Source organism: Glycine max, chromosome 6, assembly GCF_000004515.6.
Source record: "Glycine max cultivar Williams 82 chromosome 6, Glycine_max_v4.0, whole genome shotgun sequence".
Taxonomy (NCBI): domain Eukaryota; kingdom Viridiplantae; phylum Streptophyta; class Magnoliopsida; order Fabales; family Fabaceae; genus Glycine; species Glycine max.
This window is the reverse complement of record NC_038242.2, coordinates 9542952-9562953: the sequence shown is the minus strand read 5'-3', so window position 1 is coordinate 9562953 and position 20002 is coordinate 9542952. Positions and strand designations below refer to the sequence as shown.

The 20002-nt window shown below is 33.6% G+C and overlaps 1 protein-coding gene across 5 annotated transcripts; it reads right to left on the bottom strand.

Annotated features, from left to right (window-relative positions):
• Positions 1-2321: 2321 nt before the first annotated feature.
• On the bottom strand, positions 2322-17637 carry LOC100795379 (histone-lysine N-methyltransferase ASHH2). 5 transcript variants are annotated; one of them, XR_001388620.3, is made up of 21 exons: positions 17301-17633; positions 17051-17116; positions 13936-16919; positions 13576-13816; positions 13108-13274; positions 12896-12975; positions 11428-11559; positions 11219-11335; positions 10301-10393; positions 9034-9111; positions 8701-8757; positions 7393-8170; positions 7261-7316; positions 6845-6924; positions 6642-6724; positions 6448-6527; positions 5411-5490; positions 4425-4470; positions 3234-4278; positions 2996-3073; positions 2322-2519 (listed from the first exon to the last, which is right to left on the bottom strand). XR_001388620.3 is itself a non-coding variant. In XM_014776353.3 (20 exons), the coding sequence occupies exons 3-19, from the start codon at positions 16862-16864 to the stop codon at positions 3235-3237; spliced, it is 6141 nt and encodes a 2046-aa protein (XP_014631839.1). In that variant the 5' UTR covers positions 16865-16919; positions 17051-17116; positions 17301-17633; the 3' UTR covers positions 2817-3073; position 3234. The 5 variants fall into 5 exon arrangements, 3 of the variants coding, with proteins under 3 accessions (XP_014631839.1, XP_014631840.1, XP_006581600.1); XM_014776353.3 differs by lacking the exon at positions 2322-2519 and having other exon boundaries at positions 2817-3073; XM_014776354.3 differs by lacking the exons at positions 2322-2519; positions 2996-3073 and having other exon boundaries at positions 3075-4278; positions 13936-16911; positions 17301-17632.
• Between the last annotated feature and the right edge of the window lie 2365 nt (positions 17638-20002).

Below are 20002 nucleotides of genomic sequence, written 5' to 3'. Positions count from 1 at the left end.
AGAAAAAAAAATTACTTCATATTAATCGTATTGTTTTAATGTAAATGATTTCCGTGAATCATAATTTGCATTGGATCGAAAGATTTAATGTCGATAAAAAATTACTTCAAATCTATCTTATTGTTCAATTAAACTTGAATTAATAAACAACTTAACCAAAAGTCTTATAAAACAAAAGTATTAGTTATATCTAACTCTACGAAGCTTTATCGTAGAAGAATCAAAACAAAGCAATTAAATACTCAACATAATATATACATTAATAAAGAGATTTAGTTCAGCATAACACGTAAGTTATTTTTTTATACTTATTTTTTATTCCTTGAATATAAAAAAAAAATACACGCAATCATTGAGTGATAAATTAAGTAGTAAAATAATCAAACATAATAAGTTCAGAGGTATTCCTTCAATTTCTTTCCATTTAACAATTTAAGTTTATATGACTTTTCAATTTTTAGTTAGAATTGGTGAAAAAAAAAAAAACAACAAATCATTGAATTGTGTGATTCATATTAATGATATGAAATTACATAGATTCATTCATGTACCATATTATAAGATACATCTTATAATAGGAATCGATAGGTACCTGAATTATACCGAATGGTAAGATTCAAATCATGAATAATAAGATTATGATAAGTATGGATAAGAGTGAAATGGGAGAGAAAATAAGAATAGAAAGTGGAAATAGAATGGAAGTTAAAAAATAGGGTTGCTTTAAATGAAATAATGAAAAAAGAAATTAAAAATAGGTGAGTCCCAGAAAAAAAAAAAAAAAAACTCTGGAAAATCGAAGAAGCGTTGAAGAAATGAAAAATAGATGGACCCCCAACGGTAAAAAAATTTCACGCTACCTAAAATAACCCTTTCTTTCCCACTCTTGCTAGTTGAAGAACCCTCACACCGTTGCGGTGTGTTTCTCGGATTTGCTTGAAAGTGACGCCAAAATGATTCTCTTATTAGCTCCACTCCATTTTAAGCTTCGATCTGCTCTCATTTCTCCTTTTCATTATCGATTGTTTTTGCCTTTTTGAGATGATAATCGATTTTGATGTTGTGTGCGACTAGTAATTGATTGATTATTGTCGAGTCGGTAATCAATTTTGTGTGTTGATAATGGATTTGAGCTGATTATGTTGATAATAGGATCTGGTATTTGATTTTCATAGTGATAATCAATTGTCATATTGGGAATTGATTATTGGTTCCTTGTAAACGATTTTTTTTTTTTTATAAAATGCCAAATTTGTTGTTTGAAACATACCGATAAGGGGACATAATAAGACTATAGAGAAAACTGGGGCACATTGTTCGACATAGATATTTGACATGTTGAATGAATAATTCCAACCTAGCACTACCACCATTTCATTTCAATTTCATTACTACCTCTCTTTTGTTCTACTCTTTGGTACGAACTTTGCATTAATGACATGGGTCCAGTTCTTTTTTTCCTGTAGCTGTAACCCTGCTACTACCTTACTCAATTGAGGATCAAGACAGAACTGGGGTTGTTCCATTTCCTTTTCTTTTTTTATAAAAAAAATTGATTCATTATACCATGGAACATTCATTTCATATATAAGGATCATTTTGTTACCTGATTGTTTTTATTTCATGATCAATTGTATAACATTGTTGGATAAGAAGTTGTATATAAGAATAAAATAACAGCTTTATTTCTAATCTAAATTTTCTCTTCTCCTATCCAAACCAAAACAACCTCTATTATTTCCTTTCGATTTCTCCGTCATTTCTCTCAAACCAAACAACAAAAAGTTCCACTTTATTTCCTACACTCATTCTTTCGATTTCTTTTCTCGCTATCAAACCGAGTGAAAGAAATCTGTTTCAAACAACGGGAATGTCACGTTGTGGTCAGGTTTAATGCAGGGAATGACAGCGAAAAATTTCTAAACCATGTCAAAAAGCAGCTTGATTATGGCACATTATTCAACTTTACCAAGTTGTCTTTACTGCTATAGTTTAATGACAAAAGTGCACGTATCAACTATGGAGGTAAGCTATAGAAATAACCAACATGAAATATTAAATATATTCTCTTCCAATTTGTTAGATGTAAAATCATTAGCATTAACCTAAAATCATAAAACTTTAGCTGATTAATTTTGATATAATATCAGAATCTTTATGCCCTTAGTAATACTGACCACTCTCAACTTTTACATAAAAGAAAAAATTTAGAGTTAAGTGCATACGTACATTGCCTATGTTTCAAACACCAATGGCTTTTGCTTGAAAATATATATTAGAATCCAAGAATTTAGAATATAATGACGTTTTTTTACTGTCAAAAAACCCTAAAATCTAGATTGCCATATCATCGAAAATCATCAACTTGATGATAATTATTTAAAAGACATACCTAGGGTGTTACCCTGTTGATAGTCAAAACTCTTTAGACCTACTTCAAACAATTTTTTTCTCTTATACTTCTGAAAAATCAATAAACTCTGCTTAAGTTTTCTGTGGAAGAATAAAAACAGAATAACCTGCAGTCAACCAAAAATAAAATTGGCAACCATTAACAATTTCTAATCTAGAAGAAAAAAGGAGATTGCCCCTATCAAAAACTAGAAACATTTATTCCCAAATTCTCAACACATTCACAGAATCACAGGTATAACTTAGAAGCTTGAGAACCACAAACACCTGGTCTTCGGAAAGAAAAGAATCAACTTTAAAGATGAATCTAAAATAAATCTATATATATATATATATATATATATATGATCTTTCAGGGTCAAATAATAAATCAGACAGATAGGAGTAATATGATAGCAAGGGAATTAATCATTATTTTTACTTATTTGTAAATAAAGATAACTACCCATCAGATTCAGACTTCAGTCCACTCATTAAATGTTAAGAAAATGTTGAAACAAACAATACTTGTCTCATCAATCCTGTGCATTACCATAGGAGGTTTTCCATTTTCGGAGGATTACAAGTCAAGAGAAACACCTACCTCTTGAAGGTTTGGGCAGATCAGTATTGAGAACAGCAGGATTGCCCCGGGTAGTGTAGAAAGTGAAGGAGAGGAATGCTGAAATTGAATGATATTTTTCATTGAATAATAGATCCAGGAACAAATGAATTGACAGTACATTAATGTATAAAGAAGAAAAAAGAAAAAAAAAATATTTCTTTTTCCTGTGAACAATATTGATATTGCTGCTGTGCATGCTAATAAATATTATTGCCACCTTACTCCTCTCTACAGATTGCATCCTCCGCGTCACAAGTAACTTTTGACTCTTTTGGTACATCTCCTACATCTATACTGCACATATCACCACTAGAGTTGTTCTCATCACATTTCCATGCATTCCTCTTGAACCATGGTCGGTGTATTTTCTGCTGTCTAAAGTACCTCGTTCCCAAATCATTTGAGTCACCCTTCAATCGTTTACTTATGTGTTTATTGTCCTCAAACAGAAGGTTAGAGTCTTCAGGGTTAACACCAGTTGTGCTGGGAATCATATCATCAGAGCGACAATTAACCATACCGCTGGTATCCCCCTGCTCAACTTCAGCAGGCTGATCAATTATCATAGCATTAGTATTAGAAGGTTGACAATCTTTGTTGTCCCGTGGATACGGGGGTAGTGGAGGAAATGGGTTGAAAGGCATGCCAGGTGCAGTGACCCAACACTCTGGAAATTCAGCATGAGGAGTTCCATATTGCTGGGCAACAGACCATGGCATTCCAAATGAGACAGCCAAGCAAGAGTTAAATTTCTCTTTTGGATGACCAATAATTATATCAGAGGGACATCCAGAACGGCTTGCATTTTGCAAGGCAAGATTGCCAGAGTTTAGGGAAGCATTTAATGAACCTACTGGACACGAAAACCCTGGTGGAACATCCTCATGAATGTTCTGGCTTTCACCAATAGAGCTCATAACGACATCAGAATGCGAGTTTGTTTCGGCTGGTTGATCCCATCGGCTTTTGCGCTTACGCTTTTCAGCTGTTTTGGTTTCAACCCCATCTAGAGACTGCACAGGAAAGCCTTCCCGGGCTTCAGCATCTACTGGAGTTGTCACAAGCATCGACTGCTGACTACAATCACTTGCTTCTGTAGTCTTTAAATCCTGTTCATGCCTATAACTCTGTGATGCTGAAAATCTGTTACACTTGAAACTTCTGTGAGATTCCACTCTGTTATCATCCCTGTCCATATAGCCATGTTTTCTGGCATGTCTGGGAAACCATCTGTCTCGGAAGTTTCGAGCAATTTGATGGACCTACATGTGCAAACAAAACAATGAAAAGATTCAATTCCTCGTCCCCAAAACAGATTTCAGCACATGGTTATAAAAAAATCCTCTAAAACATTATTTCTTGGCACTCGTGTACAATATAGAAATGAACAAGTTAACATAACAGATACCTGTTTGTCTTCATGCTCTGTCAGAGAAAGCATTGACTCTCTAAAGCTGAACATAAAAACAAATTATAAGTAAAGGAATAGAAGCTTAGAGAGCAACAGAACAATTTCATCTAAGTTATAAGAAAATAGGGTAATTCATTTGCAATGATAAATAATTACAACATCTCTTCAAGTCAAAACAAAATTGCAAGCAACAACAACAAAGCCTTATCCCACTAAGTGACAAAATAAAAATGCAAATGATTTGAAGATTAGCAGTAATGAAATACTTGATTCCACATTCAAGATTTAAGAGACAAACTACAGGACAGAAAATTTCAAGTTGTTTCCAACAATAAACAAGTGACAATGGTATCAATAGAATTAGAATGAAACAAAAACCTATGTAAATGAGACATGAGTACCAATGAATTAACAAACGAGTCCATCCTAATGGGAAGAATATATCTACAAGACTGACATTCTTTAATATTTCAAGCAAAACAGGAATATCAATACTTATTGATAACTACTAAAAAATGTCACATTAATGTAATGATTATGAGTAAAATGCAAAAAAAATAAAAATTATAAAGAGATTATACATCTCGTAATCCCTACAATATTTTTTGGTCATTATACTTAAAATAAGCTTGAGATACTAAGACATTAAAGTTAAGCAAAAGCCCAACCATTTTAATCATTTCAGAATCAGGAATATTATAAATCATCAATTGATTCAATTCCCTCCCAAAAATATGGAATAAGAAAAGTTGATGACTTGAAGTAACATATTTCATGCTTCCAAGCACTTGACAAAACGTTTTTTGTAGCTTATGTCAATCATATTCATACAAGCCACATGAAAAAGGGTGATGAAGAAAAATTCATAAATGAAAACTGCTACTAAATTTAGTGCCACCAGACAACCAACTTACAAAATTTAACAAATATCACAATTGCTTTAGTAAATTAGGGGAGAAGGATATGATTTGAAATTTTCTGACCTCTCCATTCCACGACAAGGAGGACCACCATTAATATGTTCATATGTCAAAATCTTGCCTGCTTCTAGGAACTCCAAGACCTGCAAAAGAAAGTTGATCAGCCAAGGGTCATATACTTTCTTGATACTCAGAATGAGAGAATGCAGAAAGGAGAACAGCAAAGAAAAGATTGGGATCTACCATCTATCAACTTATTGAATAATATAATCAATAATAACAGGATTGAACCTTCCCTACATTCTAACATTGAAACTAAATGATTAGAGAAATTGACAAACATCAAGATGAAGGGGAATAAAATATTTTATCATCATGCAAATGCCAAAATATGGCCATTGGACAAAAGTTTCAAAATATATTTTTACGTTTTAGATGAATAGAACAAACAGCACCATAGCAATCATATAACACATAGAATTCAACGCAAAATTAAGTCTTTCGATATGAGGTTTTAAGAGGAATTCAATTTTGAAGTGGATTTAAAATACCATATATCAAAATGACATTTTGGATATCAAAACAAAAGAAATTTCAAAATGATGGAAACTTTACAGGGGATTTTTCAAGTAAAATGAAAAGATTTCAAATAATGCCTAAAAAAAAGAATTTAAAAATTCCTTCATGCTTCGACAGCCTCACTCAGAAACTTTGGTGTGCACTATATCTTTGCAGCACCTCTCTCCCTTCTGCACCTCTATCTGTTCCTCTCCCATTCTTCCGCACCTCTTTTGCATGCATTTTATTTAAATTCCTTAAGAATTCTGAAATTCTGTATCCAAACACTACCTAAGGGTTTTTATTGTTCAGCAAGAACAATAATAGCATGTCATGATAAATATAGTTTCCGACTGCTCAACAAGCCTTCCCCATTTTAGTATCATAAGGAAAGAACACATACTCCTTTAGATGTAAAAATACACATCTTATGATTCAATGACATGAAGTAATTTAAAACACACACACACACACATATAACCTCTTGGGACAAAAGGAATATGACAAACAACTAAATTATGAGTAATTTCCCATCTAAGCACCTTAAGAAGCTTTCGTAGTATTGGAATTTTTTTGAAGTCATGCCTGTACTGCTTCATAATGTTATGTAACATCTGCAAACCTGAAAGGCAACACTATAGTTACTTTTCAACACAACCAAATGTGCGATTTGTTTTAGACATTTCAGATATATAGGGGGGGAAACTGCATTACATAGAAAGCAAATATGTATTACCATTTTTGTTAATTATATCATTCAGCACTGCTCTAGATTTTGTTTTCAGAAGAGCATCAAGGATCATGGAAAGATCTCGATTGCTGCAACCAAAGTTTAAAATTTACTTTACAAAGTATTTCATTACCATGAACCATGATAAAATATAAGAGTGTATAATGTGTGCTAGATGAAGAAACAGAAAAAGGCAGAGAAGAGAGGACCTTTGAATTGCTTCACCATTAATTCTATCTCCTGATGCCACAGTGAGAAACAAAAGCTTCAAGTACCCTTTGGTGGCATCCTGTTACAAGAAAAAGGGTGAGGGCAGTCAAATGGTGAAAACTGAAACATAAAACTGCCCAGGTAACTAGCCCTGTAAGACCTCCAATAAAGGCATTCAAGAACAAGAAACAAAATTGAAGAAAAAAAAAAGATAACTGGAGACACAAACTATTTCTCACAACTGATTACAAGACAAATATAAATTTAAGATATTACAGCAGTAGAGGCTGATGTCTCTTGCTTAGTTGCATAACCAATATTAACTGTGGGAAAGCACACATGCATGCACTAGCTTCCAAATAAATGCGCCTATTTAAAATATTATGTTCACTCTGCTACTATATAAAGTACTTACTTTTCTTTTGCTTATTCCACCATCTCCATCCAGCAACTCATTAAGTTTCTCCTGAACTGCAGGTAACAAAAAGGTTTATCCATTATAAATGGTTTTAATAATAATGTTACCAAACAAATGAGGATGACCAACCTGCTTCAAACCGTCCATTGGAAGAACCTTCTACTTTTTTGTGTTTTATTGATGGCACCTGTAATCGATTGGCTGTCACCTCAGTTTTAAGGCCATTTGGAGGATTAGCATGAACCTTTCCCTTTTTAACAGAACCTTTTAACTTAGGAGTCTTCCTGCCTCCAATTATTTCAGACTTTGACTCCCTGTTACTACCAGCAGAATTCGGTAACATTTTGCTGACAGTTGTAAGGGGAGAAGTAGTGTCTAATCTTTGAATGGAAGAAGTTTTGTCTGCAAATTCTGATTCCTTTTCATATCCTTGGTGTACAGCAGGCATGGGTTTGCTTGTTACATCCTCCATTTGTTGAGAAATTTCTTCAACTTGAACAGAAGATTGTAATTTACCCTTTGAATCCTCCATTTCTGCTGAGCTGTGCAACAGAGAAACAGCAGAGGCAGGGTTCATAGAACGCTCTTTCTCTAGAGAACCATCCGAATCTATAGCAGTTGTAGAATTGTCCAATATATCCCTGTCTTTCAACATATGTTTAGCAGATTGTGTATCAACATTATTAAAATACTCGGGTGTAGGTACAGAATCTTCAATTTCACCATCTTTGGTGAGCATGACAGGTTCTGGAAATTCTTCTTCTGAATCACTTTGAACTATCAGTTCAGCATTAAGTGGATCACCACCACCTATATAACCTCGACAGTTAGGTGAACCACAATAACATTTTTTGGCAGCAGCACCAAAAACCCTCACATAGTTGTAATCGAAGGTCAATTCTTCATCCTGGGGAGGGTGGTGATAAACAAATTCAGCTTTTGGCACAGAATAACACTTACACTTGCTTAAAAAACCCAAATGAAACAATTAAGTTTAACAATTAATTTCATATTCCAATACTAATAAGGTATAAAAATAGGACCTCCAAGTCCTCCAAACTAACAACACAAATCTACTAACAGAAAAAAAGAGCTATAAACATTAATCATCCAACCTTCTGTTCAATTAAGCATTTCTGGCTCAAATGGTCTAATATTTTTATATTTCATCTGTAGTGAAAAGACGGCATAACTAACCATTTTCATACTTGGAAGTACAAAATTAAGAAGATTCACATTTTCTCACATATTTGATAATCATAAATCATAATACACAACAGACATGGACACAAGAAAGTAAATTGAAGTTACTATTTCAAACTTCCAAAGTCACAATTTGAAAGGTAGAAGCAACAATGATCCACAGCACAAAACTGCAAGATCTAGTGGAATTAACAATACACACATGAAAGTAGCAAGTGAAGGCTGAAGGCACACCTTCTTAATATCCCTCAATGCAAACAGTCCAATACAGATTTCCCCATTCACCATCCACTGTTGAAAAAAAGGATCAAACACAAGGTCAAGTGATAGAAAACAACAGAATAATTATGAATTTCATTCTCCGGGAACTAATAAGTGCAAAATGGCATTAAGAAAATGTTTGGGAAAAGCATAAATTCACATTTCCTAGTATAAGATAAGCAGAATGCAAACGTAAAGCTAGCAAGAATATAGTTCCCAATACTATTAAAACAAAAGCTTCTCTAGTATCATAATCTTTCTTTAGTAAACCACCAAAAAAGCAGGTAATAATAGTATAATATTCACCTTTTCTGTCCGACAATTAGGATCACAACTATGATTAATGAAACGCCCCAAGTTTCCTTTTGCACTTGCATCTATCACCTGAAAATAAAGAAATGTGAATGGCAAAGTAGAAAACAATTGAAAAAACTAATAATAATAGGGTGACAATAACAAATCATGTTTAAAGAACCAGAGGACACCATTCCCAAGTCTCAACTGAATGCTCGGAATAATAAAAAATGGCAAAAAAAAGTGGAAAATTTAATGTGATATAACTATCCAGATGAGTTGATAAGTTGTCCAGAATCCAGTTACAGGCATGTCATAAAATGAGGTCAAAATAAATAGACATCCCAGATTAATCAACAGTAGAAGGCATGAATAACTCAAACAGCTATCTTCAAGCCAAACTAAATTTTGCTGGTAACTTCATCAATTCCAACATATCCTTTCACATGGGCTATGTTAGGAGAGACAGGTAAAAGGATACTTGCTTGGAAAAATAAAGAAGGGTTCATGTTAAGAACAATTAGCAGGAATTACTTAGATAAATAAATAGGAGGACGGAAGGTCAACAGGATCATCCTAAATTGTCATTAATTAGCATTTTAGAATTGAGCAAGTGCTGAGCCATGACAGGGGAGACCCTTTGAGGAGAGATCTCTCTCCTTGTTCTGTTTCATTTTCAAACAAGCAATATAATCATTATTTTCTTAATTTGTTTTCTCTTTTTCCATTGTGGACTCCCATCAAGTTATTGGCAGAAGTAAACCAGAATATTCCATTTAACTTGCCACTAGCAGTAAATTACCAAGACAATTATATTGCTAACAAGATACAGTTCACAATCAATTATAGAATGGCAAAGTGACCCTTTCAAAGGCATGGTTTTCATATTGAGGTGGTTTCTGGGTTCCCTAATTTTGTACAGGGACATATTTCTAGGGGGAAGATAATATGGGCTACATGTTGGGTTCTTATAAATTACCATAGCACCTAGAAGTCAGGAGATATAATGCAAAAGAATTATATTCCCAGAATATAACTTTCTACCCTTTTGTTTTTCTTTGAAGGAAGGCAAGAGAAGAGAATTTCCACAGCATGTGCATAAGGAATGCATTGTATGAAAAGTTAAACTACAACTGCTATCTATTGATGTAAACAATCATGTTGTGTAACAAGCTATCATGAACAAATCTGTGTTTCTAGTTAACCAATTAAAGTTTTTTACTTTGCGGGAAAAAAAATTGTTTCCACTCAAGTATGCAGATACAGGTTAAATTCATACCTCACTGCCATTCAAGGTCATAAAATAGAAATGCCGATGACCCTTCAAAGCATACTCTCTTTGCCGTGCCTCGTATGCTTGCATATCAAGTACCTGTTTGGACCATAAATTGGATATTTAAGTACCTAAATGTGAATGATGTGCACAAGCTGTACCTTTGCATATACAACACAAATCACATCAATACCCCTACATAGAATAGCAGCGCAAATACTAACACTAAGATATAACATAATCCATTAATTACAGAACCCAATCTGCTTAGAATACTCCTTCTCCTCAATTAACAAGAAAAGTAAGTTGAGTGTTAGACATAAGCTATTTTTTAGCCCCAGCTTACATGCATAGGCTTTCTTTTTGACATGTGCTACACTGCTACTGCATTAGATCAATACAATATTCTTTGGTTACTACTAAGCAAAATGTTAATAGTTTTCCATGGCTCTTAACTGCTATTTAAAGAGCATTAGAGCAATTCAAATCATACAAAAAGAAGCAAGACAAACTATGTCCATCTTGATGATACACACGGTAGTGATTTAATTAAAAACTAAATCAGCCCACTCCCCACTGAGTGCAATGCCAATACATCATATAATATTTTTTTCTTCAGTGAAAAGAAGATATAGGAGGATGAGGACACAAACATTATAGGGGGAGAAAAGAAACAAATGAGAAGAATAGAGTTAAGTACAAAAAATCTAACATAACTGCGCCTATAACTTCGTAGAAGGCAATATTAATTCATCCTTCTCCAAAAAAATCAGCTAAAATATGGAACCAACACATAATATGACCACAAAATTTTGATATTCAGCTTCAACAGTCAATATTTCATGTATCATAACAAAATTATAAGTAAAATTGTTAAGTTAGTATGGGGATAATAAAAAGAAAGAGAAGTATTGTATGCATTACCTCTCCAACGTATTCAATAAGAAACTGGCCTTGAGCTACATTCTCAATTGCCTTCAGTCCATAACCCTTTTTCCCACATTTAAACCACTTCAGGCTAGCATACTTGTGTTTTTGGAACTGAAATCAAGCATTTGCCCGGCAATCATGTCATTTGACAAAAAGACCAAATACTAGTATATTTTCAGTATAAAAAAATCAAGTTTATAAACCTGCTGGTTGGAACAACGGTCCCCGCATGGGCAGGTTCCTTGCACACATTCAATATTAAGAATCCGATTTAGACATTCATCCCCACAGCCCAACTTTCCTTCTTGAGATGGCTTGCAATGACAGACCATTATCTGATACAAGTCCAGAGGAGCAATGAATCAGAAATATAATTCCGATGCACAAATTTGCAAATTCCAAACATGCTTAATTAAAACCTAAGTACTATCCATCATATAAACCACAAAGTAAAATAAAACTTTTAGTGATTGATGTAAAAGCAAAAGAAAGGCATATATGTAGCAATTGGAAGCAAGGCATCAAAGTATACAGTTCCTCATCATACATAAGAGAATAACATAAGGTCAACAATTTATCCATCCTCTGCAGAGCACATCCACTACATAAAAGTACAAAAAAGTTCAATTCATATTTAGGCAGGGGGGTCATGGCCCCATCAAATTTTCTAATTCTCTCTTTTATATGTAATTTTTTTTAAAGACAAAAATATCAAAATTTATGATGAAGGATGAAAGAGTTTTAACAAAATTCACTCAATTTTACAATTTAATTTGACAAATCTCACACAACATATAGATTATGTCTTTGTTATGCAAAAATTTACAATATAATAATAATAATAATATAATGGAAAGAAACTTATATCAAGAGGAAAACATAACCAATATTATTACAATACATAACTTTCGACTGCAAATAGTAATTTTATGACTCAAATCTCTTGGTTTATAAGGGAGTTATTTTTTTACATAAACATGCATTATATAGTGACTTGCAGACATTTTCTAGTCGTGCTGATATAAGTCCAATCATAATTATTCTTCAAAATTCAGTAAACTTGCTATATGTATCTTGTGTGTAGGCATCTACAAAATTTTGAAGTAATCTTACATAAAATTACTATACATGTGAACCTATGTAATAAAAGATTATCAGAATTCTAAATTTATAAAGTGATTACTGCCCAACATTTGAAATTTTACAATAGAAGATTTAAAAATTTCTTTCTAATTAATATTTTATGTATATGGTCACCCCAACTAAAACAGTCTAGCTCCACCACTGTATTTAGGTATATGCTCTAAATGTCAATCAACTCTGATTCAGATGGGCTTCCATTATCCTGTGTGAGGGTATTGTAAAAGTAGCAGTTACCTATTTCACAATATTTTAGGGGGAAAACAATAATAAAATGATGGAAACTTGAAGGAGGGCAAAGAACCCTCCTGAAATAAAACATAATGCATATGTACTTAAGAAAGAAAGAACATATGCACATCAGCACACCAAAGGTCTAAAGTCATAAGAGGAAACCATCATGACCAGTTTCACATTTAAGTACACACTAATCCAACATCGTCACTAGTACACTAAAACATATACATATCTATCAAATTATGTAATATGATAATCATTTGTAATGAATTACAAACTAGAACAATCCAGGACCTCATCAATAGTCTGAGTTTTATGGCTACGATGCAGAAATTCATTGGTCAAAATATGGGTAAAAGTTGACTCCTGGGAAACTGCAATGCATAAAGGAAATTAAACATCAGACAATAAGATAAAATCACATTCCTAAAAACAGTCTAGCTTCAAGCTTAAATTTCATTTTAAAATAAAAAACTCCTGGGGAACTTGGTAACAAATGTACATACCTAACGGAGGCCGATATTCTAATTCCTTAAAATTTTTGGAACCTTCATATGCATCTTCTTCACCCGAGGCATCTGATAATCCCAACTCCGCATTAATCTCTGCATTTGACTTTTCTTGAGGGATAGCACAATCAGCAAAGGCTTTATCACTGCTGTCCTTACATGTCCTTCAAAAGAATATCACCCATGACAAGATGCTAGTTATTTATACTATGAATATTATGAATAAGGTATTTGCTTATGTACCTCTGTATGCAAAGACATAAGAGGATTTTAGAAATATAAATCATGACTAATTTTACAATTAAAACCCAGATAATGACTGAAGCACATGGCCAATTAGTTACAAGTGAAGTCAATTATGAAAAAATATATTACAAACAGATACATATCATATTTTGCCTCTTCAGCTTCTAATCAAGAATTATAGAAAAATAATAATGAGTAATATGAATAAACATGGTATACCAGGTGCAGTTAGTTTCATCAATTCGGTCTGCAAGCACAGCTGGAATTCGCCGCCACTTGTGACAATCATCACAACGAACCCATGCATTACGGGGTGATAGAAGTTGCTCCCCATAACCAACACCAGACAGCATGTCCAAATTAGATAAATTGACCGATACTCTGTTGTCATCAGCAATAATTTTTCCAACAGCATCCAGCTTATGATTTCCAGCATTTTCTTCTGAGACAAAAAAAAAGCCTATTGATGTTTAATTTCTCAATCCATATAACTAACAAATAAGATAAAGAAATAATAAAATAAAGATTTAGATAGTCATTAAGGACCCAAGGTCATTCTCAGATGAATCCAAAAGCTACCTGGATGCAGGCAATCTTCCACTTCACATGTAACTTTAAGAGAAACACCTTTTCCCTTGACTTTGCTCTTATTAATTGCCTTTATCTGTTTCTCCTTGCGTATACCAGCAGTAGTCTTTTTCCTGCCAGTTGAGTCAGAAGCTTTAGATTTGGTCTTGCTAACTTTACTAGCTCTAAGACTTTTAGGTAGTTTACGCTCCAAAGGTCTTGCAGATGACAGCATATTCTCAGCAACCAGGGAATCTGAAAATCCATGGTCAACAGATGGTTTGTCACTTGTCTTAACGTCCGTATGATTTTTAACTTTCAAAGCCTCAGTGGAGCCTCCAAGTTCAGTCTCTACAGAAAGAGGCAATGATTCTGGGGACAATTCTTTACTGCTCAAAGATTTGCTTATATCAGTGGGCAATTCCAAAGAGCTGACCACATCCCTGCAATTTTTCTTACGTCTGTGATTCTTTGAATGCTTAGCTCTACTATTCTTATGTGGACCTTGTGATCCATCTTCAGTGATACAATTACTTGAACAAATAACTTTCTCTTTGTTCTTCCCTCTCTTACTGATGGTAACATCCAATTTAGAATTTAATTCTTTAGAAGAACCTAAAACAGCATGATGTGCATCTTCTTGATGTTTTTCTCCAGCCTGGACTTCGGGAATTGAATTGATAACTTCAGAATCAGGTGAGGTTCCAGGATCCATACCCTTGTTATTGATAGGTTCAATCAATGCTTCAACCACCTTCTCTGGAGGAACTGCAAGACAAGGTTCCTCTGCATCCCCATATGACTTCTCTGTTATTTCAGTGGTTTCTAAGGGGTTATTTGCAACTTGTTCATTTAGAACAAAACCATCCTTGTCCAGGTCATTATTGAAAGATTCTGAATGGCCCAAAGCCACCACTTCAGAAATTTTATCATCAGCATTGCCAGCTACTTTCTGAGAACCTGAACCAGACCCCAAATAGGAAGCAGAAGCCAAGCCATCAACAGACTCTGGAATCAAGACATTTGAGCAACTTAAATCAACTTCTTTCCCAAATTTGATCTTCAGACGAACACGAGTAGTTGAAACAGAATGCTTCTGTACTGAACCCAATGAGGTAGTACTTGCACCATTCTTAACCGCTTTCCCACTTTGAGGCTTGCTTCTAGCCTTCCCCAATTCTTGGCACACAGCTTCACCATCTCCAAGCTCATTATCTTGCTCAAAAAACTGTTCAATATTTCCAATCAATCCCCAGATAGAAGAACGAGCTGGTTTGGAGAAACAACTTCTTTTCTTTCTAGCAGCCTCTAAGTTTAGCTTCATACCCCCATTTGGATGTGTAACCTTGGTTTTGTTCTTGCATTTTCTTGAAGCCTTTTTGGTTTGTGTCTTACGGCCAAATTTAGTTCTTCGACTATTCCTTTGAGAAGGTAACGGTATGCCTTCAGTGATACCATCAACTTCAACAGCTTCTGTTCCATCATTATCCATCTGCCCTTGATTGTTCACAGCATTATTATTATCAATGGAAACATCATCACCCTTAGACTGTTGATCAGGAACATCCTTTGCAGAGCAGTTGGTAATTAAAGCAACAGAGGGCAGACCTGATTCTGGAGAAAATGGTTTTCTAAAGGTAGAGTTGGTAGTTTCCTCTGAGGAACAGTCCTTCAATTTACAGGCATCATCTTCTATTTGCAGCATGCCATTCTTCATTTCATACTCTGGATCCAACAGGGCAGGCTCACAAGGAAAACCAACTACAGGTGAGCTCCCAACAGTCTCATTGCAACCTGGAGAGGATGATATTTTTACACATGAATTAATGTTGATGATTTCTTCACAAGTACTATTTTGATCCTCACCATCTTTCGGATCACATGGCTGATCACTTGTGCTCTCTACTTCTGTATCTGTCCAAAATGCCCCTGATGGCACTTCCATAGCCAGAGTAGGAGATATCTGCCTGCAAACATCAGTTTCCTCACCATCTTTCTGATCACATGGCTGATCACTTGTGCTCTCTACTTCAGTATCTGTACATAATGCACCTGATGGTGCCCCTGATGGCACTTCCATAGCCAGTGTAGGAGATATCTGCCTGCAAGCATCAGTTTCCTCCACAATTAGAGCGTCACATTTTTCCACTACATTCAACAAGGGATCAGTATTTCTCATAATTTCCTCCTGCTCACTTTGCCAGTTGCAATCAACTAACAAGTCAGCCATGGATTCCGATTCCAAAGACACTTCGCAATCCCTGAAATCATGTACATGACTGAAAGCATCAGCAAGAACACCAGTGACATCGTTTTTGCCTTCCACGACAGCCAAATCATCTCCTGCTGCAGGCAATACATCGCTCTTATCATCCTTCTGCTCATCCTGTTGAGCACAATGCCTCTGTGAATCATCAGTAATTAAGGACCACGACTCATCATCCTTCTGCTCATCCAGTTGAGCACAATACATCTGTGAATCATCTGCAGTTAAGGACCCCGAAGGCAGATCAAAGTTACCCTCATCCAGAAATCTTCCCTCTGAGCCACTGTTTACACAGGGAACTTCAATGCTCCCACAAGAAACCCCCAAATAATTCTGGCAATCATCTTCGGCAGATTTCTCCAGTGGCAACAAATCAGCATTTTCGCATTCACTCACCAAACCCAAACCCAAACCCTCTCTGGACCCCTCGGTAACATCAACACATCGTTTGGAACAGACACGGTCCTCTCCCAGACAACCATCAATCACAGTGGAGAGCTCAACATTAGAGTCCACCACATTGCAAGCCTCTTCCTCTAAACAAGACTCCTGCACAACAGAAACAACCTCCTGCTCTTGAACCTCTAAGCACAAATGCTGCTGCTGCTCAATAATAAACTTTTCTGAGGGATTATCAATGGCAGCAGATCTCCCACACGACCCCATCTCAACCATTCAAAAACCATCAACAACACCACAGGCCACCACTAACCCTTCACTCTCTGATTAACTTCAAAAAAAAAAAATGAGAAAACAAAGAAAGGCAAAAGAATCACTAAAATGCATCACCGAATACCTAACCACACAACAACCAAAACGAAACGGCACCTCGAATTAAGGCAAAGTAGAGAAGAACAGTACCTCTACGTGAAAACCATTGCCCGCAAAGAAAACCCTAGAAAGCGGCATTATCCTGAGACCCCCCCTCTGCACGGAAAGTGAGGCAAAAAAATCAGATAAAGAAAACCCTACTTGCAGAAAAATGCAGACGCTATCACGAGTTCCTAGGTGCAAATACGCTACGACAGTAATAATATAAAGCCAAAATTGAAAACAAAAAAATTAAAAAAGAAAGAAAAAAAGAAAAGCAGAAGATTAGCGATATTATTACCTTTTCTCAGGATGTGCGAGATTGAGGATAAGGAGGTTATTAGGCTTAGGCTTTTTTTTCAACAATGGTTTTTTGTTTTCAGAAAATAAAAGATAATAAAATGAGAAATATTCTTTTCTTCTTTTCCGTCTGGGTCGAAGAGAGAGAGAGAGAGTTGGGTCTGCGTCGCGCGCAGAGAAAGAGATGGTTGGTGAAGTTATCAACGAAAAACAAAAATAAAAACAAAATCCAAAACGGTTTGAGAAAAAAAAAAAAAAAACACACAAACAAAAGAGAGACACTGCTGCTTCCTTCGTTTCTTTCCGACCCAAGCAAGATTTTTATTTTTCTACTATTTCTTTTTATTATTATTGATTATTTATAGTAGTAATACTCAGCGAGGGCCTAAGTTCGATGTTGATTAGACCGTTTTGCCCCATGCGACTCTCATCATCATTCATCAATGTTTTTCTCTCTTCTTTTTTTTTTTTTTACTCCTATGACACGTCACTAAAACCTTGCCACCCATAGTTTTTTTTTCATCAATTTTTCCGGTTTTTTTATCAGTAATTTTTTCCGTTTATGTTTCGAAGGGGATTCGATTATAGGAAAAAGAAATAGTGAAAAATGTCAAATTTTTTAAGATTTTTTTCCTATTTATTTAGCTTTTTGAGAATTTTTTAAAGTTTAATATCACATTGATTAATTTAGCATTTATTATGGATTCAAAAGAGAAAGAAATAAAATAGAAAACTTCACCACCATTTTATCCATACTATTAATAAAAAAAATCCTATTTTTTGTGTCCATATATTTTTAATAATTTTATCATGTATCAGTTTTTAACTTCTACCATTCTCTCCTAATAACTATCTCATGTTGTTAATTGCTTTATTTTAATTTCTAGTTTTTAAAAAAAAATTATTTAAGATATGTAAAGAAACACGAAATGTCTCTTCCTGATTAAAATAAAGAAAAAATTATCTTATTTATTGGTTTCTAAAAACAACAATAAAAAAAAAGATTAAAATGAACACGATGTAGTAATAAATATATAAAAATAAAAAAGAAAAAGAAAGCTTACTTTTGAAGGAGATTTCAGACTGGGGATACTTTAATGCTACGCGCTATAAAGACCAAAGAAATTTTCCGTATTGTCCTCGGTTTGTTCACTTTCGTATTATGTGTTTTGATCGGTTTGTTTGTAGTTTGTGCATATCTTCTCGTTGATAACTTTTTTGTAATTTTTGTAAGGTGATTGGGTACTTATTATTAGTCTCTTCCTATAAATAATAATTATTTCTCCACCAAAATCAAATACTCACTCGGTGATGAGGAACTAGGATAGCATTCATTGCACTGTTTTGGAATAGAAAGAGCTTTTAGAAGTACTTTGAATTGAATAACTATTTTAATAAATGATTACCTTGTGAATTTTGGTTTTTGACAAATAAATCCTCTTAATATTGAGAATAGTTTAAATAGTTAAATTATTTTTTCTAGAATCAATGCATTTTAAGGAAAAAAAAATAGTATTCCAAATAAACATTTTCTCAAAAAAAAGTCCTCCAAGTAAACATTTCCTCAAAAAAAATGTATTCCGAATAAACATACTTGACATAACATTTCAAAAAAAAATTGGAATGTTCATTACAGTATTAAAAGGTTAAAAGGATTTTTATTTACTTAAAAACTAAAAAAAATTCTTTACCTTTCTATTAAATATATCAAATCAATTCCTTTTTTTACGAAAAATAATTATTAAAAAAAAACGGTTGAATTCGACGTCCAAACATATGCGAAAGATGATAGGATTAAGGAACAGGCTTTTTTTTTCAACAACAAAAAAAAAAGGAACAGGCTTTCTACAGCATATTATCAGGAATAATGTTTACATAAATAATTCCTCAAAATAATGTTTACATAAAATAAAGTATTGAACTCTTAAAAAAAATATATTGAAATTCATCAAGTACTTTTTTTTTTAAAGATCATCAAGTTCCTTTTTTTTTTTTGAGAGAAATCATCAAGTACTTAATTATATAACTTTTATCCAATACCAACTTGGACTTTCTTTTTGATTGCCTTGTCTCCAATATGCCTGATCAGCCACAGTTGGAATAATAAAAATATTTTTCTTTTTGGTCCGTTTCCGTTCAATGGCCACCTTACACAGGCCTCAAGTAAGCTGGATATTCGCTCAAAAGCAAGTAAAATAAATATAAAATTCTTAAACTAAATACAAGTCGTAACACTTAAATTATATAATAATTTTAATATAGTATGATACCGTTTTTCAGTTTTTATTATTGATCTAGGTTTTTTAAAATAAATTGATTTTTATCTCTTGATTTCTATGCTTAATTATTATTGCAAATAAATTATAATGAGTTGTTCCAAATAAATTTATATTTAAAAAGTACGTGTTTTTAGTTTTTTTATAAAACATGTTTTAAATTAGCCAAATTAAAATGCATATTAATTATTTTTACACAAAAATGCATATTAATATAATGTTAAAATTATTTGAATTTTTATTTTATGTTAATAATCAATTTCATCTAATCAAATTTTATATACTGTAATTTTATTTCATGTGTATATATAATATAGTATCCTAAATTTTGTTTCTAAAAATAATAAATTAACAATTAAAACCATAAACGTTGTGCTATTAATAAATATTTAATATGTCAAATGAATTAAGTTACATTATTTTATTA

Bases quoted from the DNA above. Each gene is read 5' to 3' on its own strand.
- LOC100795379 (XM_014776353.3), bottom strand. From the start codon at position 16,864: ATGGTTGAGATGGGGTCGTGTGGGAGATCTGCTGCCATTGATAATCCC. The intron at 11,560-12,895 runs GTCCTGGATTGT...GACTTGTATCAG, and splicing joins AAACTCAGACTATTGATGAG to ATAATGGTCTGTCATTGCAA. The intron at 10,394-11,218 runs GTAATGCATACA...TGGTCCAAACAG, and splicing joins TTATTGAATACGTTGGAGAG to GTACTTGATATGCAAGCATA.